General features: G+C 51.2%; 2 protein-coding genes across 3 annotated transcripts in view; both read left to right on the top strand.

Moving 5' to 3' along the window:
- PODXL2 (podocalyxin like 2) overlaps positions 1-11,848 on the top strand; it is a 54,542-nt gene extending 42,694 nt beyond the window's left edge. For both annotated transcript variants that reach the window (XM_049862880.1, XM_049862881.1), the window contains 4 exons: positions 6,774-6,930; positions 7,736-7,797; positions 10,142-10,321; positions 11,151-11,848. In XM_049862880.1, coding sequence (XP_049718837.1) covers positions 6,774-6,930; positions 7,736-7,797; positions 10,142-10,321; positions 11,151-11,363 — 612 coding nt within the window. In that variant the 3' untranslated portion in view covers positions 11,364-11,848. The remainder of the gene's footprint in view (positions 1-6,773; positions 6,931-7,735; positions 7,798-10,141; positions 10,322-11,150) is intronic.
- A 379-nt stretch (positions 11,849-12,227) lies between these two features.
- ABTB1 (ankyrin repeat and BTB domain containing 1) lies at positions 12,228-21,079 on the top strand. Its single transcript, XM_049862883.1, has 12 exons — positions 12,228-12,367; positions 13,807-13,869; positions 13,981-14,036; positions 15,142-15,286; positions 15,429-15,588; positions 15,696-15,741; positions 17,126-17,242; positions 17,326-17,444; positions 17,730-17,828; positions 17,933-18,100; positions 20,208-20,408; positions 20,491-21,079. The coding sequence occupies exons 1-12, from the start codon at positions 12,312-12,314 to the stop codon at positions 20,695-20,697; spliced, it is 1,437 nt and encodes a 478-aa protein (XP_049718840.1). The 5' UTR covers positions 12,228-12,311; the 3' UTR covers positions 20,698-21,079.
- Positions 21,080-25,393: the final 4,314 nt, after the last annotated feature.

Genomic DNA, 25,393 nt, shown 5'->3' with positions numbered 1-25,393 from the left:
AATTTCACCACATTGGTGATGCAGCCCTTTGCACTGAAGTACTCTTTCAGGATTTTCACTAAAGGGCTAAATATCAACATTATCTCTTCCTTGTTCTTGTCCTGTTTAAATTCTCTCTGCTGTGCTAGGCAAAGGATCAGATACTTGTATCTCTATAGCAAGGATTTTCTTTTGCCTCCTGGAACTCAAAGATAATACTTCTTAATTTACTATTATTTTATCTTTCTACTTCCTCTCCTGGATTTACTTCACAGGCTTCTTCCTTCCCAATTTGCTCTGTATGTATATTACCTATGATAGCTTGGGTTACATAGGCAAAGTGGTGAGTGTGCTTTTTCCAAATCTTGAGATTCAGTTTCCTAGAACTGTAGCTGTATCTTCTAAGACTTTCCCCCAGGATTTGTCAGCACTTTTCTCCTTATCTTTTTCTGAAGACATATTCTCTGTATAGCCCCATCACTTTTTGTGCCCATTCTTACTTTTGGGCCTGAGAAGATGTTCTAGGCTGTCTGGTACTTTCCCTGCCCTAGCCCTAGAATTAGCCGTTTCTCAAAGGATCCCTGGTTTCTTTTAATGAGGAAAGGTCTTTAGAAACCAAGACCTGGGCTCCAGGTATACCCATGACTACTGGGGTGCCATTGTTTCTAGGCCCTTTTAGAGGAGGAGCTGAGATATGTGTATATTTCTATTTATGTATCGACATAGCTACACATACATGCTTGTATATGTATGCACACACCCAAAAACAAAAAAAACCCACTGCCATCAAGTTGATTCTGACTCATAGTGACCCTATAGGACAGAGTAGAACTGCCCTATAGAGTTTCCAAGGAGTGCTTGGTGGATTCGAACTGCCGACCTCTTGGTTAGCAGCTATAATACTTAACCACTACTCCACTAGGGTTTCCATACACACACATATTTAAAATGATGACTTTACACTGATACTTCCAGTCCCTCCATCACCACTGAGCTCTTCCTAGCCTCTCCCTATCCATATTTGTATCTTCCTTTCTGACAGAAACCTGACTCCCCATGTCTTCATATATTTACTAATTTATTCAGTTCCGTAATACACAAAAAGTAATTGCAGAATTGTTAATCCATACCATTGTGAAAAACAAACCTAGTAAGTAAACTTCAGTATTTGTTTGCAGTTCCTTTAATCTTTTTTTTTTAAGACTGTTCAGAAGTTACTTGAGTTAGTTCTCTTTTCCCCTTTTGATGTAATTATGTTATACATATAGTTAAGTTTATTTGTTCCTGTTTGTATTCAGTTTTAGGATTGTTCCCCCCATCCTTGTTGATGTAATCGTGTTTTTAGTGTAAAATATTAATAGAGTTCTAAATATTTAAATTGTCCAAAAATGTGTACTTAGAGAAACCTCTCTATCTCCCCACCATGTCTTTCACTTCATTCCCACCCACTCTGTGTAGGTAACCAGTCTTCTTAGTTTCTGGTTTTCCTGCCTATATTTCTTTTTACAGAAATAAGTAGGTAGATGTATAATTTCTTTCTTGTAGAAGAGGTAGCATATTATTTATACTCTTTTGCATTTTGTTTTCTCACTTAACAATGTATTCAGAAATCACTTTATGTCAATTTGTAGAGATCTTCAATCATTTTTACAACTGAATAGTACTCTATTATGTGTGTATACCATAGTTAATTCAACAAATCTCCTATGTATGAGCATTTAAGTGGTCTCCAATATTTTGCAATTACTTACTGTGCTGCAATGAATAACCTTGTATATATGTATTTTTGGATTGTTGGAGATATATCTGTAAATTCCTAGAAGTGAAATTACATACGCAGCTTTGTTAAATATTGTAAAATTCTCACTTCTCTCTCATTTTTATTAGAAATTTATTGGTCCTTATTTTTCCGTCCTAAACGTCTCTAAATAATCCTTTTATGAGTTTCATCCCTCATCTCTTTAAAATTGCAGTGATGCATTCTGGGTGATTTCTGAGCTCTATCTTCCAAATTAATAACTCTCTTCAGTTGTGCCTGACCTTCTGTTTAACCCATCCATCGAGTCTTTAGTATAGATAACTGTGTATTACGGTTCTACAATTTCTCTCTGATTCTAAATCTGTTCCTTGTTTTTTCACTGAAAGGACTACTCTTTGCAGCTTCGGGCTGTATTTTGGGAACACTATTCTGGTTCTCCACCTCTTGTGGCCCAAGAGCACATTCCCTTCCTCCACATGAACATTTAAACCTAAATCTCTAGCTCCTGGATTCTATATCTGGATCCTGAACCCCCAGAAATTGTTGCAGCTTTAGCATCTACTTACTCTTCTGGCTTTGATTTCCCTCTTTTCTGCCTCCTTTGAGCTTGAGCTTGGCCATGTTTTTAATATTTCTGTTTGTAGCAAAGTGGGAGAAGAAGACATTCGAGTCAGCTCCATCTGCTATATTGCCAAAAACCTAAGTGATCTGATTTGAAATGACATGTGTTCCTTTCTGTTTGCCACAAGTGCCATGCCAGAAGCTTTTAGGAGCTGCTTGTAACTTTAGGATGTTGAAATGAAATCCTTGGATAGGAGAAGTGAAGCTGGAGCCCCTGTGGTGGAGGACAGTGTAGTCTGTTGGAAGGATCATCAGCTCAACACCCACCAGCTCTGCACCTGTGTACTTCACTTAAAAATGTTTTTGTTGACATATAATATACATCCAGAAATGTGCATAGGTCACTAGTGTACAGCTCCATGGGTTGTCACAAACTGACGACACTCATGTAACCAGCACCCACATCAAGACACAAAACATGATCAGCACCCCAGAAACCTTCCTCATACTCTCTTCTAGACACTAGTCCCCTTATGAACCATTTTATTGACTTGTAACATAATTTAATTTTGCATGTTTTTGAGCTTTATATAAACAGAATTATACAGTATGTAATATTTTGTGTCTGGCTTCTTTCACTCAGTGTCTGTGAGATTCGTCCATATTGTTGTGTGTAGTTGAAGTTTGCTCATTCTCATTCTATATAGCATTCCATTTATTTATTCATTCTACTGTTAATGGGATTTGAGTACTTTTACTTTCAGGCTATTGTAAATATGCTTCTGTGGACATTCTTGGACATGTCTTTTGCTGAGCATATGGACACATTTTTTATGGGTATATGTATAGGAGTGGAATTGCTGGGCCATAGTGTATGCATATATTCAACTTTTAGTAGATACTGTCTGATAATTTTCCAAATTTATACTCCCATCAGCAGTTTAGGAAAGCTCTTGTTCTTCCCTGTCTTTGCTAGCCCTTGGTATTTGTCTTAGTTATCTAGTGCTGCTATAACAGAAGTACTACAAGTGATGACTTTAACAAACAGAAGTTTATTCTTTCACGGTCTAGTAGGCTAGAAGTCCATATTTAGGGCATCAGCTCCAGGGAAGGCTTTCTCTCTTTGTCGGCTCTGGAGGAAGGTCCTTGTCATCAGTTTTCCCATGGACTAGAAGCTTCTCAGTGCAGGAACCCCAGGTCCACAGGACATGCTATTCTCTTGGCTCCTGCTTCTTGGTGGTTTGAGGTCCCCCGGTCTCTCTGCTCACGTTTCTCTTTTATATCTCAAAAGAGATTGGTTTAAGACACAACCTAATCTTGTAGATTGAGTCCTGCGTCATTAACATCCCACTGCCGTCAAGTCGATTCCGACTCAAAGTAACCCCATAGGACAGAGTAGAACTGGCTGATACAGTTTCCAAGGAGCGCCTGGTGGATTCGAACTGCTGACCTCTTGATTAGCAGCCGTAGCACTTAACCACTACACTACCAGGGTTCCCGTCATTAACATAGTGGCCACTAATTCCATCTCATTAACATAAAGATAGGATTTACAACACATAGGAAAATCACATCAGATGACAAAATGGTGGACAATCACACAATACTAGGAATCATGCCTTGCCAAATTGATGCACATATTTTTGGGGGTCACAATTCAATTCATGACAGTATTGTATTTTTCATTTTAACCATTCTGGAAGGTGTGATTTTGTGATTTTAATGTGCAGTTCCCTGGTGGCTAATGAAGCTAAGCACATTTTCATATGTGTTTTGGCCATTTGGATACCCTCTTTTATGAAGTGCCTGTTCAGGTTTTTTGCTTGTTTATCTATTGGGCTATCTGTCTTTCTTACAGATTTCTATGATTTATTTGTATATTCTGGATACAAGATCTTTGTCAAATATTTTTTTTAAAAAAGTTTTTGTCGACATATAATATACATCCAGAAACGTGCATAGGTCACTAGTGTACAGCTCCATGGTTGTCACAAACTGACCACACTCATGTAACCAGCACCCACATCAAGACACAAAACATGATCAGCACCCCCAGAAACCTTCCTCATACTCTCTTCTAGACACTAGTCCCCTTTTGAACCATTTTATTGACTTGTAACATAATTTAATTTTGCATGTTTTGAGCTTTATATAAACAGAATTATACAGTATATAATATTTTGTGTCTGGCTTCTTTCACTCAACGTCTGTGAGATTCGTTCATATTATTGTGTGTAGTTGAAGTTTGCTCATTCTCATTCTATCTTCTCCCACTGTGTGGGATGCCTTTTCACTCTCTTCTGATGAGCAGATGTTAATTTTTTTAACTTGATCATAACATAGCTCAATTTATTAATATTTTTTCCTTTATGGTTAGTATTTTTGGGTTCTATTTAAAAACCTTTATCTACTCCAAGGTCATGAAGATAACCTTCTAGGGTTACTTTTAAAAGCTTTAGATCTATAAACCATCTGGAGATGATTTTGGTGTATGGTATGAGATATGAGTCATGGTGCATGTCTTCTCTTCCACTGGAATACCTAGTTGTCCCAGCTCCATTGACTGAATTTTTTTTAATCCTTACAGTAAGCCTAGGGTGTTAGGACCATGCCAAATTTTCAGATGAGGAGACTGAGGCTCAGAGAGGCACAGTATTTTGCTTAAGGTCACAGAGCTGGTAAATGGCAGAACCAAGATTTGAACCTAGATTTATTACATTCGAAAGCCAGGGCTTTTCCTCCATATTACTGTGACTCAGTTTCCCTACCTATGAAATAGATGGTGTGAAACATATAGTCATACAGACCCTCCCAGATCTGACATGGTGAGTCAGGCAGGCATTCTGATCCAAGACAATGTGGAAATGGACTCATGGTGGAGCATAGGGTACAGTACAGGGAAGGACTTCATGTGGCAGGGGTGTTGCCTTTGTAAGTAGTAGGGCTGCTTGGATACTGACCATCCATCCACCTCTGCTCAGGTAGGTGCTGGCATGCATCTGCTCTCTTTCTCTACACACACATGCACATGCACACACACAATCAATGAGGGAGATATGAACCATTTCAGGAAGTAGGGCTTTTCTAGCTGCTGTGTGGCTATCTCCAGGCTCCAGTCTTTTCCCAAATTTATACCTAAGTTTGGCTTTCTGTTAAACTAGTGAGCATCAAGGCTTGAGCCTCTGTCCGGCACTTGCCATGGTAACAAGGGATGGAGGCCCAGCACTTTAATCACCCTGGTGCCTTTAGCTTGGCATGGCAACCAGGGAACAGCTCATTAGCTTGGGCTCAGCAGAAAAGAGATGACGAATGGCAAGGGGTCCTTTGGGGGTCACCTGGTAAAATGCCTGTGCCTTCCAGGCAGCCCTGGCTCTCAGCTCCATAGCAGGGCACCTAAGACAGAGCTGAGTGGCTGGGAAAGGGGTGTCAGGTTAGGCGCTTTGGAGGCCAGAGCAGGAGATTAGCAATTTCACACATACTGGAAGGGAAGACTGCTGGAAAAGACATAGGCTTGGGAGCTGCCCCAGGACCAAAGGATGGTCTTTTCCCAGAAGGGGTGATCTTAGGGACAACGGCGGGCTGTGAGCCAAGAGGCAGTGTCCTGGTCTCCAGCCCAGCCTGGGCTCCTGCCTCTCACCGAATTCCTACCCAGTACAAAGCCCTTGTTTTTTTAAGTTATATAATTACATATACATATGCTCAGAAAACATCTGAATAGTACAGGAGAGTATCAAATGAAAAATAAGTCTCTTTACATCCCTTCTCCGACTCCCAGTCCCATTTCCCAAGTGTAGCCGTTTTTAACCACCTCTATTTGTAGTTCTTCCTGTCATTACTACCATCATAATAGTACTTAGATGTCTTTCTTGACTTAACAACTTTGGATAGTACCTGGGCAAGGAAAGACAGAGGATGAGCGTGGTTAAGCTACTTCCCACCTCTCCTGATTTTTGGTGGCAGTACTGATTCATACATCTTTTGGTCAGTTATTCCAAATCTCCATCTGTCACCCCCAGCAACACACACTTGAACACCCGTACACAATCAGATGTTCTTCCATAGTACTTCACTCTCTACACACTCATTTCCTTGCGTTGTCATTGTATGTGGGTTTATCTGTCTTCCTGACTAAACTGTAAGTCTCTCCGGGCAGACCCCATGCCTTCCTCATAGCTGGAGGGGACAGGACATGAAGGAGCCTCCTGGATGCCTGCAGTGAATGAATGAATGTGTGTTCTTGTACCTCTCCTGTCTTCTGACCCAGTGGCCAGGCACACCCAAAGGCCAAGCTTATATTGTCTCTTATGGCCCCTGAGCTTACCAGATCAGCCTTTCTCTGGGAATAGCAGATCACCTTTCCAAACATTTCGCAGCTGGGCTGAGGTTGGAATGGGAAGCCAGGCCTGGAGGCAGAGGGGCCAGCAGAGCCTCTGTCTGTCACTGAGGATGAGGGGCTGTCTTTCTGACCTTGTAGGAGGTGTTCCGGCAGCATCGAGGGCTCCAGCTGCTGGCCCTGGTAGAGGAGGTGCTGCCCCGCCACGGCAGCGGCCGCCATGGGGATTGGCACATCTCCCTGAGCAAGCCCAGCGAGAAGGAGCAGCATCTGCTAATGACCTTGGTGGGCGAGCAGGGTGAGTGAGGGCAGGCAGGTGGGAGGGAGGACAGGTGTCCTCTGGAGAGAGGACCCAGGAAGGCAGCGTGAGGCAGCACTGAACCAACAGACAGTTCCTGGGGCCATGCAAAGTTTCCCTCAGGACCATGGGAAAGTACACAGACAACAAGGGATTTTGAACTTGGACCTCTAGGGTAGGAGGATGAGTCACTGATTGGCCTCCTTAGCCGAGGGTTCAGGGAGTTCTGACAAGCTTGGCTCTGGAGAGGAGGTGGAGGGTGAGAGTTAACTATTGGGAACAGGAGTCAGGTGTGGTTTCGCACAGTCATGAGATGAGGTGGGCACTGCACACTGTGTGTGGTGGGGTGAGAAGGTAGGGCGTATCCAAAATGAAGCTGCATGGGGTTGTAAAATGGACTGCCTACAATTATACCTGTCTCTTAGTACCCGTTGCTGTCAAGTCAATTTCAACTCATAGCAACCCTATAGGACAGGGTAGAACTGCCCCATAGAGTTTCAAAGGAGCGGCTGGTGGATTTGAACTGCTGACCTTTTGGTTAGCAGCTGACCTCTTAACCATTGCACCGCCAGGGCTCATTGGAAGTATCTACTAAGTATTTTTTAATAAATCAATTCAGCGGAAAGCAGGTGTAGGAGAGAGTTGGAGTTCATGTAGCATGAGGATTTGTGTGTAGTTAGGAGCCAGGCAGTGAGGCTACGAAAGCTCAGGCCAGGAGCTGTCCGAGAGGGGAGCGGGGAGCCTGTGGAGGCAGAGTTCCATGGCCAAGGCTTATGCTGATGATGGTGTCTCTCCCCCCGACCAGGGGTGGTGCCCACTCAAGATGTTCTTTCCATGCTGGGTGACATCCGCAGGAGCCTGGTGGAGGTAAGAGTGCAGGGACTTGGAGCTGGCCTGCGGGACCCCTTTAACTGGTGATGCTCTCCCGCCTCATTCCTGCATGTTCTGCGAGCAGGGCTGGCCTTTTTTGAGGACAGGAGGCTCTCTACATTGATACGGTTCAAAAGAGTGAAAGATAGGCACTTGCTCTTGGTGGGCTTCCCATTTAAGATCTCCCTAAGACACAGGTCCAGTGGAAGGACAGGCATGTGAACACTTAACTGAAAGCCATGCAGTGCATGTACCGCTGGGTGCAGAGAAGGGCTGGGGAGGGAAGGGCAATGGTAAGAGGATGGTGGGTGGAGAGGATGCGAAGAGGAGGTGGTTTTTGAGGGGCGTTTTGATGCCTGAATGAGAATGTTTTAGGTAGATAATGGGAGAAACACTGTGTCTGGCCAAAGGAATCGTGCAGGGACCTGTGGGGATGGAAGAACATGGTGTGGTTCCAGGAACCACAAGTGGTGGGAAGTCAGGAGAGCACGGGAGACATGGAAATGAACCATCAAGCGAGCACTCTCCAATTGGAGTCCACTAGTGTTCATCTAGCCAGGGGTCTGGTGCGGGCAATGAGGGCTCAGGGCCAGGAACCAGCCCTGCCATCTTGAGAGGCGCTCCTGACTCAGTTGGTGCTCTGCTCGCTGCCTGGCAGGTCCCACAGAGGTTGGGCTGAGGAGATAGCCTGGCACTAGGGAGGAGCAGAGTCGCTGGCCTGTGGGGAGGGACCGAGTCTTCCTCAATCCTCCTGTTCCTCATGCCACATTCCTTGAAGGGGAAGACCCATGAAGTTCTGAGGACAGCCACCATCTCCCGAAGCTACTTTTACTAACTGAGAGGGCTCAGTTAGTGAAGGGCTCTGCAATGTGTGACGTCAAGGATGAGCTGTGTGTAATCCTGGCCCCCACTTCCTTATCTGTTACGTGCAGGAGTGAGGGGGTTTTGTTTTTGTAAGCATACTGAGTGGTGTGTGCCAGGCTGTACCAGGTTCTCCTGAGTCTTCATCACCATCCCATGGGGCCACAAGGATTAAATAAGGTCCCTGTTGAATGCTGTTGGTGTCCTCATTTAAGATCATTTAAGATGAGAGAGCTGAAGTCCAGAGAGGCTAGATGACTTGAGATCACACAGCTAGTAAGTGGTAGAGCTAGGCTTTGGACTCAGGTTGGTCCATGCTGCAGTACTAACTGGATGGTCACTGAGGGCTTTTCCAGGTCTGAAATTCTGGGCTCATGAATACCATGGGGGCTGTGGAAACCTCCACTTGCCTTGCCCTTTTATTACAGATCCTTCTGCCTCTTCTCTTCTGCCGCTGGGTATTCTGGCCTTACTGGGCACGCTTGAGGGGAGGGCACTTAATTCAGACCGGCTTGGCCAAAAAGGCATGCTGGGTTCCTGAAAGTATGTTAGTGGGTGAACTTAGCAAGTACGTGGGTGGGTGAATCTAGCAAGAAAAACCGACTCTTGACAACATAAAAAATAAATAAAAGTACTGGAAATATGCAGGGTGGTTCACAGAGATCAAGGAAATGCTGAATACCTGACTTTAGAAAGGGTAGGCTCCAGGCAGCCTGGGGGTCTCTGCATCAGGTGCCAGTAGATAGTACCCTCACTCTGGCACCTCGGCCATCCTGATGAGGCGCTTCACCTCCCTTGCCCGAGATTCCCGTTTGTGGAAGAATGTCTGTCTGGCCTGATGGGGGACATAGCCGAAGAAAGCAGCTCCCTGGAGGGCTGCCAACCAAGACCACGTGTGGGGGGTGCTGGGAGACCAGGGATGGCCCATGACGTGGGCCTGCCCCTGTGAAGCAGACTGGTCCACAACAGTCCCTCAGGCAGAAGTTGTTTCAGGGGCCCGACTCAGTGGTTGTATGTGGGTGGAGGATGGAGGTGAGTGGCTCATAGCTACCTATAATTTTCTTCTATTTAAATCACAGGGCGGTGGCGGGGGATGGGAGTGGGGACTCTTGGCTCTATCTAGTGACCATCAGCATGAGGGCCAACTTCAGTAAAGGGTTAGGGCCACAGACTCCTGCACCAACTGGGTTGGGGCTGGGACGGAAACCATGGTGGGGATGTGAGGGGGCTGGGACTGGGGGCCTGGAGGATGGAAGGGCTTGGAGATGCCCTCAGGCTCCTGGGATGGGATAAGGCAGAGAGAGCCCTTGGTGAGCGCAAGCCTAAGCCTCTGAGGGGGCTTCAGCCCCTGCAGACTCTGTGGGCCCACTCCTTCTCAAAGCCTGTCCTAGCTCCTGAGCCCCAACTTTGCAATCCCTGTGGGGATCCCGTGGAACCCCAAGACCTCAGCTGAGGAGCCTGGCCCCTCCTACCCCCTCAGATTGGCATCCAGAACTACTCCACCACGAGCAGCTGCCAGGCACGGCCCAGCCAGGTGCGCAGCGACTACGGGACGCTGTTTGTGGTGCTGGTGGTGATTGGTGCCATCTGCGTCATCATCATCGTGCTCGGCCTGCTCTACAACTGCTGGCAGCGCCGGCTGCCCAAGCTCAAGCATGTGGTAAGCTGGGGTGGTGGGCCGCAGGGCCTGGGCTGGGTGCGGGTGCCTGTAGAGAGATGGGTGCCCACAGCTTTCTCTCCTCTCTGAGGCTGTTTCCTCACATTGGGTGGGGTGGTGATTAGTAATTGTCCTTGGTCACAGCACTGTGTTGAGCACTGAGTGGGGCCATATAGGTAAAGCACTTGACCAGAGCCTGGCCCCCGAGTTGTCCCTCTCTGCAGGGCAGGTGTTGGAGGTACAGGCAGTGAGTGGGATTCTGGGCCCCACAGAAACCCCAGGCAACAGGAGTGGGCCTCCAGATGGCACTGGCTCCTCCCGGCAGGATGGACTTAAAGGCCATCCCTGGGTGGGAGGGTGTGCAGGGGCAAGAAGAGGGCTCCAGCCTGGGGGCTTCTGGAGAGGAAGGGGCAGACTCTGGCATGACAGACCTGAATCCTGGCCACTTTTAGAGGAGCCCCTCATGCAACTTACATGGCTTCAAGTGTCCATAGCTTCTCCTTTATAAAATGTGGCTCTTGGAAGGGACCAGATGATCTCAGCAAGGCAAAGGATGGTTAGGATTGATTGTTCGCTGTAGGGACAGAAGAGGCGGGAACTGCCATCTATTGAGGGTCTCCTGGGATCACTGTATAGAGTTATACCGACTAGGAAAAAAAAAGACTCGTTCAAGGTCACATGCTAGGAAATGGTGGAGACCGGATTGGGCGGTGTAAATGAGCTGTTTTGGGTGGAGGTGGGGCTCGGACACCCGCGCCTGCAGGGGCCAGGGCGAGGGGGCTGCCGCCCTGCGCGCTCTCCAGCCCAGCGGCTGTCTCTCACCCGTCTGCAGTCACATGGCGAGGAGCTTCGCTTCGTGGAGAACGGCTGCCACGACAACCCCACGCTGGACGTGGCCAGCGACAGCCAGTCGGAGATGCAGGAGAAGCAGCCCAGCCTGAACGGTGGTGGGGCCGTCAACGGCCCCGGGGGCTGGAGCACGCTCATGGGAGGCAAACGGGACCCCGAGGACTCGGACATGTTCGAGGAAGACACGCATCTGTGAGGCGCCCAAGCCCGGACGTGCAAGTGGGCCGAGGGCTCGGGCCTGAGTCGGACCGCAGCCATCCCTTTGCGCCTGCCCCGCTTGCGACAGGGCGCCAAAACGAAAAGGGCGGGCCCACAGTGACCCCGCGCCTCCCCTGCCCTCTCGGGTCACCCTGGGTCGCCCACCCTGTAGTCCGACCCTTGATGCAGGGGCTTCTCTCTGCTTCCCGCCAACTTTACAAAACAATCTTCGCACAGTCCCCTTACCCACTCCCACTCCGAAGTCCTGAAAATATGAGCCCAGGCTTCAGACTCTGGGCAGGTCGGGGCAGCTCGCCCTGGGACAGGACCCTGCCTTCCCGGCCCCCGCTGAACCCTGGCTCCGCGGCCACTGCCCCTCGCGCCCCGCGCGCCCACCCGCTGGCTCCGAGCGTGGGGGAGCAGGCGGCAGGTGCACCCTGCGCAATGGGACTCCCATTAAACCGTCGGGGAGACGACGCTGAGCCTGCCTCAACTACCCGCCTCATTCTTTCTGCCTGGGTTGGGGTCGTCTTTGTGATGGGGATGTCGGCTGCTAGAGGAGGTGGATGTGGCCAGGGCAAGAGCCACCGCCTGTAGATCAAAGGCGGGACCAAGTTCTAGGTCGGGGGTGGGTGGTGAGGGCGGTATCAAGGGGCAAACTGCGGGCAAGGAGGATTGAGTTTAAGATCGAGTCTGGCCTGAATTTGCGAGGAGCCGGGGTCTCGGGACCCATCGGCCGGAGGGGCCAGGCGGAGGAGCTTCGAGGGCTGGGCTCCGGGCAGAGGAGGTCGGTCCGCCAGGCGCCAGGCGCCGCTGCGGAGCGCCGGCGGGACGGGGCGGGACGGGGCGGGCCCGGGGGCGGGGCCGACGCCAGTGTTTACATCCGCCGGGAGCGCAGCCGTCGCAGCCCGAGGTCGTTCGGCCTCGGGTCCGAGCCTTCCGGGTCATGGACACCAGCGACCTCTTCGCTAGCTGCAGGAAAGGGGATTTGGCCCGAGTGCGGTGAGGGGCCCACGGTCCCGGGCTTGGGGGGCGCGGTAGGGGATGGGAAGCCTATTGGACTCCCTCCGGCCCGCCGCCTGGCCGGGGCCGCAGCTGGATGGACTCGGGGGAGGGTGGGCATCTCAGCCCTCGTCTCGGCCTTTGGGCGCGCCGGACCCGGGGGAGACCACCTGCCACCAGGCGCAGGGGGCGCGGAATACGGGGACCACCCCCGCCTTTGAGACAGGAGCGCGCAGGGGCCAGACGGAGGTGGTGGAGATGTACGCCCGATGGTCTGGGAGGGCTTCCCGGAGGAGGGGACTGCTATTCGGAGTCCAAAAGAGAAGAAGCTGATGCGGAGTGAAGGAAGGGGCTGCACCACTGGGCGAGCAGGTCCCTGATGCTGGGCCCCGTGGCACTAAACCTGGTGGTGGGGACACCTAGGGTCCAGAATCGGACTCCTGCCACCGGAGGTTCAGAAACTCTTGTGGGCAACTAACAAATCTGGCGCCGAGAGCAGTCTGTTGACCAGACGAGGGTGGGGGTGCCCAGTTGGGATATTGGCATCTTTTCCTTGGCCCTCACATTCCCTGTACCCCCTCGTTGGACTCCTTTCTCCCTGTGCCTGCTTTCCCCATTCCCTGATGACCTGCTGACCTCCGCAGGGCTGGCCCCAGGCTTTCCGCACCTCTTCGCTTCCCCAGGCTCCCTAGGCTGTTCCTAAACATCAGGTGACACCCAAGACTTGATGACCCCCAAAGCTGAAAGCAAACTTAGATCACTACCAGGTCCAGGCAGCACCAGATATCTCCTCCAAATCTGTCCACCTGACGCCAAGAAGATCATGTCCAAGTTGAAATTCTTACCTTCCTTTAGACCAGTTTTTCTAGCTCCTCACCCCAGTACTGGCTCCACAACCATCCATGCTGACTCCTCTCCCACCTTCCACATCCCATCAGCTACCAAGTTCCATGACTTCTGCCTTCCAGAGTCTGTCCACTTCTTTCCACACTCTCCTCTCCCACCCTGGTCTACACCCCCTTGCTGCCTGCAGCAACTTCCTCTCTGGCCCCCCTGCCTCCAGTCTCCCTTAGCCAACCTGCTGCCCAAGCAACCAGAGGGCTCTCTCTGAAGTCCAGGCCCCGTCACTCCCTTCTCACTTCCAGCTCCTTCAAGCCATATCTCAGCAGCCTCTTCACCCTGACCTAGCTCTGCCCCTCCAGCCCACTATTCCTCTGCCACACCGTTGATGTTCTCAGTGTTTGCCTTATCCACCTTATGTGTACCCCCCCACCCCCGTCCCTGCTGTCCCCTGGCTTGGTGTGCCTTTCCTGCTCTGGTCTTCCTGCCTCACTGTCCTCACCTAGCCAAAAGGGATGCTTTCCCTCCTTCCCCCTTCCATGGTCTCCTCTCCCAGACCATGAACTGGTTATAACCCAGGCTCTGACCTCACTGCCCAGGTACCTGCTGGAGCAGCGCGATGTGGAGGTGAATGTTCGGGACAAGTGGGACAGCACCCCCTTGTGAGTGCCAGTGGTGAGGTGGTACGGGCGGGCTAGGGGTGGGTGGTCAGGGTGGACTGGGAGGACCCTTCAGAGCTGACAGCTGCCTCCCACCTTCCTTCCTTCTCTCAGATACTATGCCTGCTTATGTGGGCATGAGGAGCTGGTACTCTACCTTCTGGCCAATGGTGAGGAGGGGACAGGGTCAGCATGTGTGTGTGTGTGCGTGCGCTCGCGTGCGTGCAAATGCACATGCATGTGCACTCAAAGCCATACGTACACGTCTGCGATGCCCAGAGTCCCCCATGATTCCCTTCGCCCCCCGACATCCCATCAAGTACTGCAAGCTCTACTTTCAAAACCTACTCTCTGCTGTCTGCTTCCTCCATCACCATTGCTGCTGCTGAGGCCCAGCTACCAGCACGTCGCCTGGAGGCAATGCCAGCTGCTCCTCGCTGTTGCGTGGCTTCCCCTCTTGCCCCATATTGTTGTCAGGGCGACTTTTACTCAACAAGTGTGATCTGCTTAAAATTCCCCGGTGACTTCCCACTGTCTGTAGAATAAAATTCATGCCTCACCGAGCCTCCAAGTTTGCTCATCCATGGATCTGTCTCTCTCCTCTCGGACCTCGCCCCCTCCCCTGCCCCATGATCACGCTGTTCCAGCCACACTGCCTTCTTTCTGTTGCGCCAACACTCAAGACTGCTTCTGCCTTGTGGCCTTTGCACTTGCTGTACCTTTTGCACAGCCACCCTTTCCCAGACCTATGCCTGGCTTTCAAGTCTCTGCTCATTGTCACCACCACAGAGGAACCTACTATGATCTCCCTATGCAGTAGTTGCCACCACTGCCACCCCTGGCCCTCCTTTATTTTTCTTGATGACAGCTGGTGTGTGACCTGGCACTATTTGTTAGCTTCTCCCACACTGGGCTGTGAGTTTGGTGAGGGTGGGGGCCTGTTTTGTCCCCAGTGTCTAGGACAGAGCCCACCACAGAACCTGCTCTGGGTTTCATATGGTATGTGTGAATGAGTATGTGCACGTGAATGTAAGCGGATGTGTGCGCTCCTGTGCCCTGGTAGGGAGGATACCAGGGTCAGAGTGGGCCCAGGGTAACTTGGGAAGAGATCGCCAGGGTTTATGGGCATGCTGTGAGTGGAGGTGGGGAGGAGGGCCAGGGAGGTTAGGATTTTCCCCAGGCCTGAGGGGATGTGGTCCCAGGCTTGCCCCCAGGGCCTTCTCCAGCCGCATTGTGCAGCCAATGCCCTGCTGACTGGGAGCCCTGCCACCCCAGGAGCCCGCTGCGAGGCCAACACCTTTGATGGAGAGCGCTGCCTCTATGGGGCGCTGAGCGATGCCATCAGGCGGGCACTGCGAGACTACAAGCAGGTCACAGCCTCCTGCAGGAGGCGGGACTACTACGATGACTTCCTGCAGCGGTAGGAGACATGCCCGGCGCCCAGGGGTCTGTGCTGGGGAACTGAGCTTGCTGGGTATGGCCCCTTGGGGCTGAAGGCTCTGCCCTGGGTGGCAGGGAATGAGAGATGTCTGTTGAACACTCCTGCCCCTGTCTACCTCCAGGCTTCTAGAACAGGGCAGCCACAGCGACGTGGTGTTTGTTGTGCACGGGAAGCCGTTCAGGGCACATCGCTGTGTCCTGGGGGCACGCAGCACCTATTTTGCCAACATGCTGGACACCAAATGGAAGGGCAAAAGCGTCGTAGTCCTCAGGCACCCGTTGGTGCGTCCCTCCAAGGGGTCGGGGTGGGCTGGCTGCCCAGGAATGGGCAGAGGGCTTATGCTGGGCAGCTGCCTCTGACTTCCCCTCCGCTGTCTCTCTGCCCACAGATCAACCCTGTGGCCTTTGGGGCCCTGCTGCAGTACCTGTACACAGGTGACTCTGTGGGCCCAGTGTGGGTGGGTGGGGAGGGAGCTGCATTTCTGGTCAGCAGCAGACCCAGGAATAGCCTTGGAAGGCAAAGACCCAGACCCCGGTGTGGCCTCGGGCCAACCTTACACCTCTCAGCATTTCATCATCCATGTAGTGCTGGTGATTCTAGCAGCCTCCTGGGTCAGACTATGAAAAAGTGGGCTGCTGTCCCTGGCACACAGTCTGTAGGCAAGAGCTGGTCCCACCCACAGATCAAGCCTTCTCATTGGCCCCTGAGCCTGTAGAATTTAGTCTGTGGCTCTTCTTTTTTTTTTTTTCCTGAATTTTATTTTGATGTTGTTGAGAATATACACAGCAAAACACACACCAATTCAATAGGTGTTACATGTACCATCTATAGGGTTGCTATAGGGTCACTATGAGTTGGTAATAGACTCGATGGCAGTAAGTTTTTTTTGAGTTACATGTACTGTTTTGTGCCATTGATTACATTTTTTGAGTTGTGCAGCTATTCCCACACTCTTTTTCTGAGTTGTTCCTTCCCTGTCAATATAAATTCACAGCTTCCTAAGGTTCCTATCTAAACTTTCAAGTTGCTGTTTTCAATTTGACCTGACATAGATCTTAAAAAGAACATAATGCACAAGGCAGACATTTACTAGTTAAGCTAAACTGTTGTTTGGTTTTAAGAAGACTTCAGGGGATATTTATGGCTTAAGGTTTAAACATAATCCCAGGGCTGTAGTTTCAGGGGTTCATCCACCCTCCATGCTCCAGAAATCTGGAGTGCAAGAAAATTGTAAGTTCTGTTGTGTATCTCACCCCTTTTGATCAGGATTTTTCAATGAAATCTTTGATCAAAATATTCAGTAATGGTAGCTGGGCACCATCTAGTTCTACTGGTCTCATGACAAAGGAGGCCTTTGTTCATGGAGGGAGTTAGCCACACATTCCATTTCCTCCTCCTATTCCTGACTCTCCTTCCTCTGTTGCTCCAGGTGAATAGAGACTGTTGTGCCTTGGATGACTACTTGCAAGCTTTTAAGATCCCAGGCACTACACAACGAACTAGGAGGTAGAACAGAAGCCCTGAACATGTTATTAGGCCATTTAACTGGGATGTCCTATGAAACCGTGACCCTAAACCTCCAAACCAAGGAACCAAATCCCAGCTACTCTTTTTTTGGTCATTATTGTAAATATATGTATCACATAACTTCTGCCAATTCAACTTTTTACATCTGTGGCTCTTCTTGATGGGAAGCCAGAGCAGCTAGTACTCCTGGGAGCCCTTATACTGCAGCCACCATACCCCTTCTGTGTGCTTGAAGGCAGCTTGGTGGCTGAGGGTCCCTCAGGCCCTGGTAACCCCACCTCTGCTCCCCAGGCCGCCTGGACATTGGCATTGAGCATGTCAGTGACTGTGAGCGCCTAGCCAAGCAGTGCCAGCTGTGGGACCTGCTCAGCGATCTCGAGGCCAAGTGTGAGAAGGTGTTCGAGTTTGGTGCGTCAGGGTGTAGGGCCTAGGCCTGGGCAGGGCCTGGCCAAGCCAGCCTGGCCCCTGACGCTGCGTGTTCCCCTCTGCAGTGGCCTCTAAGCCAGGCACATGTGTGAAGGTCCTGACCATCGAGCCACCCCCAGCCGACTCCCGCCTGCAGGAGGACCTGGCACTGCTGGCCGACTGTGCCCTGCCCCCTGAGCTCCGTGTGAGTACAGGCTTGAGTGTGGCTGGCCCTGTAGTGGCGGGGTCCTCTGGGATGGCCGTGGCAGACAAGGCCCACACACTTGGCTTCAATTACCTATTGTGACCTAGTGCCAGTCACTTCCCTTTTCTGAGACTAGTTACGTGTTTTGGTTGTTGTTTATTACTTGGTGTCTAAATTTGAAACCCCCTCACTAGGATTAAGTGAAAATAAGGCTCTTGCCTGGGGGCTGGCCACTGTTGTCACAACTACCTGCTCTGATGGGGACCCCTCTCCCTGTCTCCCCAGGGCGATCTTGGGGAGCTGCCCTTCCCCTACCCTGATGGCTTCAACAGCTGCCCTGACATCTGCTTCCGTGTGGCTGATTGCAGCTTCCTCTGCCACAAGGTGCCCACCCCTGCCCTTCTACCCCTATCCCTGCCCTAGGCCCTGGGCTGCTCCTCAGGGAACAGGCCTTGGCCCTGGCCCTTCCTGAGCCCAGCCTCCCCCAGGCCTTCTTCTGCGGCCGCAGTGACTATTTCCGGGCCCTGCTGGATGATCACTTCAGAGAGAAGGAGGAGCCGGAGGCCTCCGGGGGCCTCCCGACCATCACGTTGCACAACATCGCCCCCAACATCTTCACCCACGTGCTCTACTACATGTACAGTGACCACACTGAGGTGCGGGCTGTGTGCATGGGCTTGGACCGCGTGCAGGGGTGGGTAAAGGTGGGGCTTCAAGGGAGTACCCAGGGCCTGTGTGGGGGCCTGTGGATGCTCCTGGTTGGTTTTGTGGGTGAGGTTTTGATGAAGCTGGACAGGAAGGTTGTGAGATCCATTTGGATTTTTCTCTGAGGCAAAGGGGGCCTTGGTAGTTTCCAGAGCAGGAACAAATGACAAGACTCAAGTCTTGAGCACTTCATGTGGAAGCGCTCCCCACATAGGCACCTGGGATCCCCAAGTCCTCCAGCTGGAAGGCAGGTGGGGCCAGTAGCCCTGAACTGTACTAGTGGCAAGGTCCAGGCCCCATCCCACAGCAGTGGGCAGCCCTGACCTCCTACCCTTGAGCTGCTGTGGACCCCTTGGGTTTGTTTGTTGTCTCATGTCACCTCTTATCGTGCTGCCCCCCTCTTTCTGTGATTGCCACAAGGCCTTACTCATGCAGGGCCATGTGGGCAGCAGCAGATAGTGTGGAGGTTTCCTCTGTTGGGGGGCATGTGCATATGTGTGAAGGCTTGCTGCTGTAATGAAGAGACCCTGAGATACAGTAGCTTAAAGAAGAGAGAAGTTTGCTTCTCCTTGTCTGGGGTGAGTGCTCTAGGGCAGCTGGCTTGCTGAGGACCCAGGCTGTTTGCTCCATCTGTGTTTTGGCATGTCAAAAGGAAAGAGGTCAGCAAACTTTCTGTAAAGGACCAGATGGCAATAGTTTACGCTTTGGGACCATATGATCTCTGTCACAACTACTCATTTCTGCTGTTGTGGCACAAAAGCAGCCAGAGACTATACAGAAATGAATGGGTATGGCTGTGTTCCAATAAAACTTTATTTACAAAAGCAGGTAGAGGATACAGCCTTGGGCATGTCCTCCTCTGTATCTGCAACCCTGGCCACAGGCAGAATCCTGTTCTAGGAGGTAGAGGAAGACAGGGCACGTAGGCTCCTTTTCCATGTGTGACACAGAGGTCACGCATAACACTGCTCATGTTCCCTGGAGAGAATTTAGTTGGTGGCCATGCTTGCCAACAGGGATGGAAGGTGGTCTCTGGCTGAGCAACCACGCCAGCTGCACCCCTGTCACTGTGAGAAGGGGTTCCAGTTTCTGGTGGTCTCTCCGTGGGTGCCTTCACTGAGATCTCTGGCCCCTGCCCCCGGGGGCCACCTTTGCCTATCCTGACCCCCTCCTGAAGGAGCCTTACTGCCCGAGAGGCACTGTGAGAGGCAAGTGTAGTGTTGTGGCTTAGAGCGTGGGCTGTGGCTCCAAACCTGGCTCGACTCCCGGCTGAGCTCCTTGCGAGCTGTGTGGTTCTTGGCAAGTTACATAACCACTCTGTGCCAGTTCCCCCATCTAGAAAGTGGGGAGAACACTAGTACCTGCCTCACAGGGTCTTGTGCATATCAAATGTGGTCTCCCAGGTAAAGTGCTTGGCACAGTGTGCATAGCGCGCATGTGAGCCTTCAACACAATAGCATCGATCCTGTCACCTCCACCTGTTCCCCACAGCCACCCAGAGGCTGGACCAAGGTGGAAGAATTAGCCTTTCCTGACACAGATGCCGACTGTAGCTGTGGCTGTAGACCCCTACAACCTCTGTTAGCAGGAGAGAGCAGGATCAACACCTCCATAGGAACAGCACCCCACCCGTAGCAGGGCCCTGGCTTGGTTTTGGGTAACAACTTCTGTTCCATTTTCCTAACAGCCTTACGAGGCGGGCATGATTACTACACCTCACAGATGAGGGAACTGAGACACAGAGAGGCTCAGTGTCCTTGTCCAACGTCACTCAGCTAGAAAGTGTCTGAGCCAGGACTTGGACCTGGGTTTGTGTGATTTCAGAGCTCAGGCTCTTTCCCCTGCCTACCCACCCCAGGGACCCCAACTGGCCCTGAAGCTGCTAGGGACCCCCTCCCCCATCTTCTCTGCCCCTGCGATGGTGGGTCCTGTGTGAATGTGGCAGGGCACAGGCATATGGGCAGGGAGCCCTTCCCTCAGCAGGTTCCTGCCTAGTGGCCGGGCATCCGGAGGCCTTGGTGGCCTTGGATTTACCCTCACCCTGTCTTTCTCCTGCAGCTGCCCCCCGAGGTGGCCTATGACGTGCTGTGTGTGGCTGACATGTACCTGTTGCCTGGCCTGAAGCGGCTGTGCGGCCGCAGCCTGGCCCAGCTGCTGGATGAGGACAGCGTGGTGGGTGTGTGGCGTGTGGCCAAGCTGTTCCGCCTGGCTCGGCTCGAGGATCAGTGCACTGAGTACATGGCCAAGGTCATCGAGAAGGTGGGCCAGCCGCTCGGGCAGGTGGCAGCAGTGACGGCGAGGGAGGGGGTCCTGGCACGCCCTGACCCTGCCTGTCCCGCAGCTGGTGGAGCGAGAGGATTTCGCACAGGCAGTGAAGGAGGAGGCTGTAGCTGTGGCGGCCCGGCAGGAGACGGACTCCATCCCGTTGGTCGATGACATCCGCTTCCATGTGGCCAGCACCGTGCAGACCTACAGTGCCATCGAGGAGGCACAGCAGCGGCTGCGGGCGCTCGAAGACCTGCTGGTGGCCATGGGCCTGGACTGCTGACCTGCCTGGGTGGTGGGCCTTTGTGCTTGGCGGCTCTTCCGTTCCTTGCATGTCTGTGGGGGGTGTGGCTTGGCGGGCTCCTCCCATCCCACCTGGCTGTGAACCCTGGGAAGGGTCACCTGGGGGTAAGCCCCTTCCCCTCAAGTACAAACCAGCCTCCAAGCCTGGGGCTGGGCACCACTCAGGGAAACCTGGGGTGAGTGGGCTCTGGCGCCCAGTGCCACCCTCCACCCACAGCCCTCTAAGGGCCTGCTGGGCCAGCCTCCTCACCCACCAGGTCTGGCCGTGCCCCTCGCTTCTCTGACCTGGCTTCCCACCTGCACTCAGCAGGCCGGGAAGGCCCAGGAGAACCTTTGTGTGACAATAAAGCTTGAATTCACCTAGGAAAGCGTGAGCCTTTGTAGGGGGTGCCATATCCCAGGGAGGCTGGGTTCTGGCCCTGGGTACAGTGCTGAGTGTCAGGAAGCCACGTGGCATTCCTACTGTCAGCTGGGGTGGTGCCCTCTGGTTGTGGGTCTAAGTGGGCAGCCCCTCCTCTGTCGGATGCCCTGAAACCTCCCAGCTGAGTCAGCCAGCTTACCTCAGCTTACCCCTGGGCCCCTCTTGGCCAAGTCAGATGGAGCCCCTCACCCCACCCCCAGTGGCCTGGAGTCAGATGAGGCCCCTGGGAGGCTTAGCAGGGTAGGGCTGACCCAGTAGCTACAGCTCTGAGGTAGGGCCACAGGGACAGCCAGCAACTTTCACCCCTTGGCCATCAATATTTCTAGCACTTAAAAGCACCTGCTGTATGCTTCACGTGAATGTTACACATTCATGGTGTCACATAAATGAGGTGTCTTAAGTTCTCACTACCTCTATTTTATAGATGCTGGGACTGAGGCTCCACCATGTCCAGGCTAGGAGAGGCTCAGTCGCTGGACAAGTCCAAGGGGAGTGGGTGGCAGAGAAGAGAACCCCCCCTGCCCGACCAAAAACCCCAAGTACAGCACTTCTGCTCCACAGACTCCCTCCCCCCAGGAGCTATGATGTATCAGGGGAAAACAGAGGTGGCTTTCGCAAGGTGCCCTCCACACTACCCCCCCCCCCCACTACTTGGGCCCTCGGACCCATTGCAGGCCCATAAACCCATTGCCATTGAGTCAGTTGTGACTCATGGTGACCCTATAGGATAACAGTACAGCTGCCCCATGGAGTTTCCAAGAAGTGCCTGGTGGAACTGCCGACATTTTAGCAGCTGTAGTTCTTAACCACTTCGCCACCAGGGTTTCCCCATTGCAGGCAGCACCCCTAAATCCTCATAAATCCTCTCTGGGCCCTGTTCTTCCCTCCAACCATGCACCCCTGGGGTAGAAAAGGAGGATTCCTTTGGGGTTATCTTGGCCCACCTGCAGGTGTCTCACTGCTCTTAGGCATTTTTACTCTTATCGGTCATTTTTCAGACTTTGGATTGTTCCTTCCCATCCCCCAGCGTATCTTCATCCATTTTGCTCTCCTCTTGTCTCCAGTGGGGAGGTGCTGTGTGGTCAGTTGGACGCAGTGAGCCAGCATTTGAGGGAAGGGAATCAGCGTGCTGGAGAGGTGGGGGAAGGGCTCACGGAGCACACTCCTGAAGCAAGTCTCAAGAGGAGACGAGGGGAGGGTCTGCTAGTTGGAGGGTGTGGCTTATGTAGGGCTTGGGAGCCTGAAATAGCCAGAGGTGAGACAGAAGGGGTCTGGTGGTCCAAGGGCCCAAGCAGGGACTGGGGCACCCACCTTGGCTTGCTTCTTACCACCTGGTCACCACTCGGTTTGCCCACCTGTAAAGTCAGGATGACCATAATAGCACCTCTCTCCTAGCTCATTAGGAGTAGAAGTGAGCTGGTATTTGTAAAGGGCTTAGAGCAACACCTGGCTGGGCTGTTAAACACAGGCAGGGCCAAGGACTCTGGCTGGATCCTGTGGGCAGCGTTGAGCCAGAAGAGGTCGGATCAGGGCAATGACAAGGGCTGACTTGCATTTTTGAAAGTTCACTCTGGCTCCCTTGGGCACATAGACCGGAGGGGGTGGGGTGAGGTGAGCGGCCTGAGAGCAACTGGTCACACCGCAGACCACACGGTAACCCTGGGTGTGCCAAGGATGTAAGAGAGATGGAAACATTAAAAAAAATTTTTTTGTTTTAATTACCATGCATTTCTTTTCATATGTATTAGAAAAAAAATGAACTAGTATATCAAGCCTGTTTTTTCACAGATGCTATTTGAAATCATTTAAGGCTTCTGTTTACAACAGATTTCTCTGGAATCGATATTTTTGTGGTTCACTGATACAGCAGTGGAAATCCTGGTGGCGTAATGGTTAAGAGCTATGGCTGCTAACCAAAAGGTCCACAGTTCAAAACCACCAGGCTCTCCTTGGAAACTATGGGGCAGTTCTACTCTGTCCTGTAGGGTCACCGTGGGTCGGAATCAACTAGGCGGCAGTGGGTTTTGGGATACGGCAGAAAGGGTGAAGAGCTCTGCTGTGGCATTCATGCCAGGAGCATACGGTCCCAGAACTGCCGTCCCCCAGATTGAGGCCTGGGGTGTGCCCTGGGTGTGTGTCAGTGTGTGCACTCAGAGAGAGGTGATGTCATCACCCAACCACAGAGTTCCTCATTTTCACAGCGACTTTGAAGTCTGAGGTGGAAAAGCCAGGGCAATGAGGAAATGCCTTATGTATGGCGGTGTTCAGTACAGTGTTGCATATAAACGGGAAGCATCACGCACAGGCCCATGAGCGGTATGTGGGGAGGAAACCATGGTAAACAGATGGGGAGTGGGCTTCCTGCTGCCATAGGAATGGTCAGCAAGGCTTCTGTGACCACATGGAGATGCAGAGGCCGTGTAGGCCACGAGCTTCACACACCACAGAGCGCTCCCAACAGTGGGGAAGAAGAGCTGCTGAGGGCTGGGGGGTTTCATCTCATTTTGGCTGAGTCTCTATAATGTGGCTGTATTACTTTCAGAATTAAAAAATACATCTATTCCTCACTTCCCTGGTTCCAGGGATATCCAGGGATATCATTGCTGAAAGCAAAGAATACCAGAGAATGTTTACCTGTGTCTTATCGACTATGCAAAGGTATTCGACTGTGTGGATCATAACAAATTATGGGTAACATTGCGAAGAGTCGGAATTCCAGAACACTTAACTGTGCTCACGAGGAAACTTTTACACAGATCAAGAGGCAGTTGTTCGGACAGAACAAGGGGGTACTACGTGGTTTAAAGCCAGGAAAGGTGTGCATCAGGGTTGTATTCTTTCACCATATCTGTTCAATCTGTATGCTGAGCAAATAATATGAGAAGCTGGACTATAGGAAGAAGAACGGGGCGTCAGGATTGGAGGAAGACTCATTAACAACTTGTGTTATGCAGATGACACAACCTTGCTTGCTGAAAGTGAAGAGGACTTGAAGCACTTACTAATGAAGATCAAGGACCAGAGCCTTCAGTATGGATTACACCTGAGCATAAAGAAAACAAATATCCTCACAACTGGACCAACGAGCAACATCATGATAAACGGAGAAAAGATTGAAGTTGTCAAGGTTTTCATTTTACTTGGATCCACAATCAACCCCAGTAGAAGCAGCAGTCAAGAAATCAAGAGATGCATTGCATTGGGTAAATCTGCTGCAAAGGACCTCTTCAAAGTGTTGAAGAGCAAAGATGTCACCTTGAAGACTAAGGTGCGCCTGACCCAAGCCACAGTATTTTGAATTGCATCATATGCATGTGAAAGCTGGACAATGAATAAGGAAGACCAGAGAAGAACTGACGCCTTTGAATTGTAGTGTTGGCAAAGAATATTGAATATACCATGGGCTGCCAAAAGAACGAACAAATCTGTCTTAGAAGAAGTACAACCAGAATGCTCCTCAGAAGCAAGGATGGCAAGACTGCGTCTTACGTACTTTGGACATGTTGTCAGGAGGGATCAGTCCCTGAAGAAGGACATCATGCTTGGCAGAGTACAGGTTTAGCGGCAAAGAGGAAGACCCTCAACGAGGTGGATTGACACAGTGGCTGCAACAATGAGCTCAAGCATAACAATGATTGTGAGGCTGGTGCAGGACCGGGCAGTGTTTCGTTCTGTTGTGCATAGGGTCACTATGAGTCAGAACTGACTTGATGGCACCTAACAACAACAATTCCTCACTTAACAATTTTAACTCATTTCTGCCTTTATGTGAAAAATCGTTAAATGAAAAAATATTTCCATAAATGTTAGTGGGTAAAAATAGGCATTCTCAAGATACTCCCAATTTTTTCACAGATGGAAAAGTAGATTAACAGTGAAAAAATAAACAATTGAAAGGAAGTAAATACAATTTTGCACATAAAATGAGCAAAGGAGGAAAAGAGGATGTGGTGGCAGGTGGACCATGTCGAGAGAAGGGTGGCCTTTCTTTGGAAGGTGAATTCTTCTCTAATTTCCTCAACTTTTCAACATTTGGAGGGATTATCATTTCACTTAAAAATAAAGTTGTTGTTAAGTGCCATGGAGTTGGTTCTGATTCATAGTGACCCTATGTACAAGAGAATGAAACATTGCCCAGTTCTGCGCCATCCTCACAACCGTTGTTATGCTTGAGCTCATTGTTGCAGCCACTGTGTCAGTCCATCTCGTTGAGGGGCTTTCTCTTCTTCGATGTCCCTCTACTTTACCAAACTTG

Source organism: Elephas maximus, chromosome 20, assembly GCF_024166365.1.
Source record: "Elephas maximus indicus isolate mEleMax1 chromosome 20, mEleMax1 primary haplotype, whole genome shotgun sequence".
In the NCBI taxonomy this organism is placed as follows: domain Eukaryota; kingdom Metazoa; phylum Chordata; class Mammalia; order Proboscidea; family Elephantidae; genus Elephas; species Elephas maximus.
This window is presented reverse-complemented; position numbering and strand designations above follow the sequence as displayed.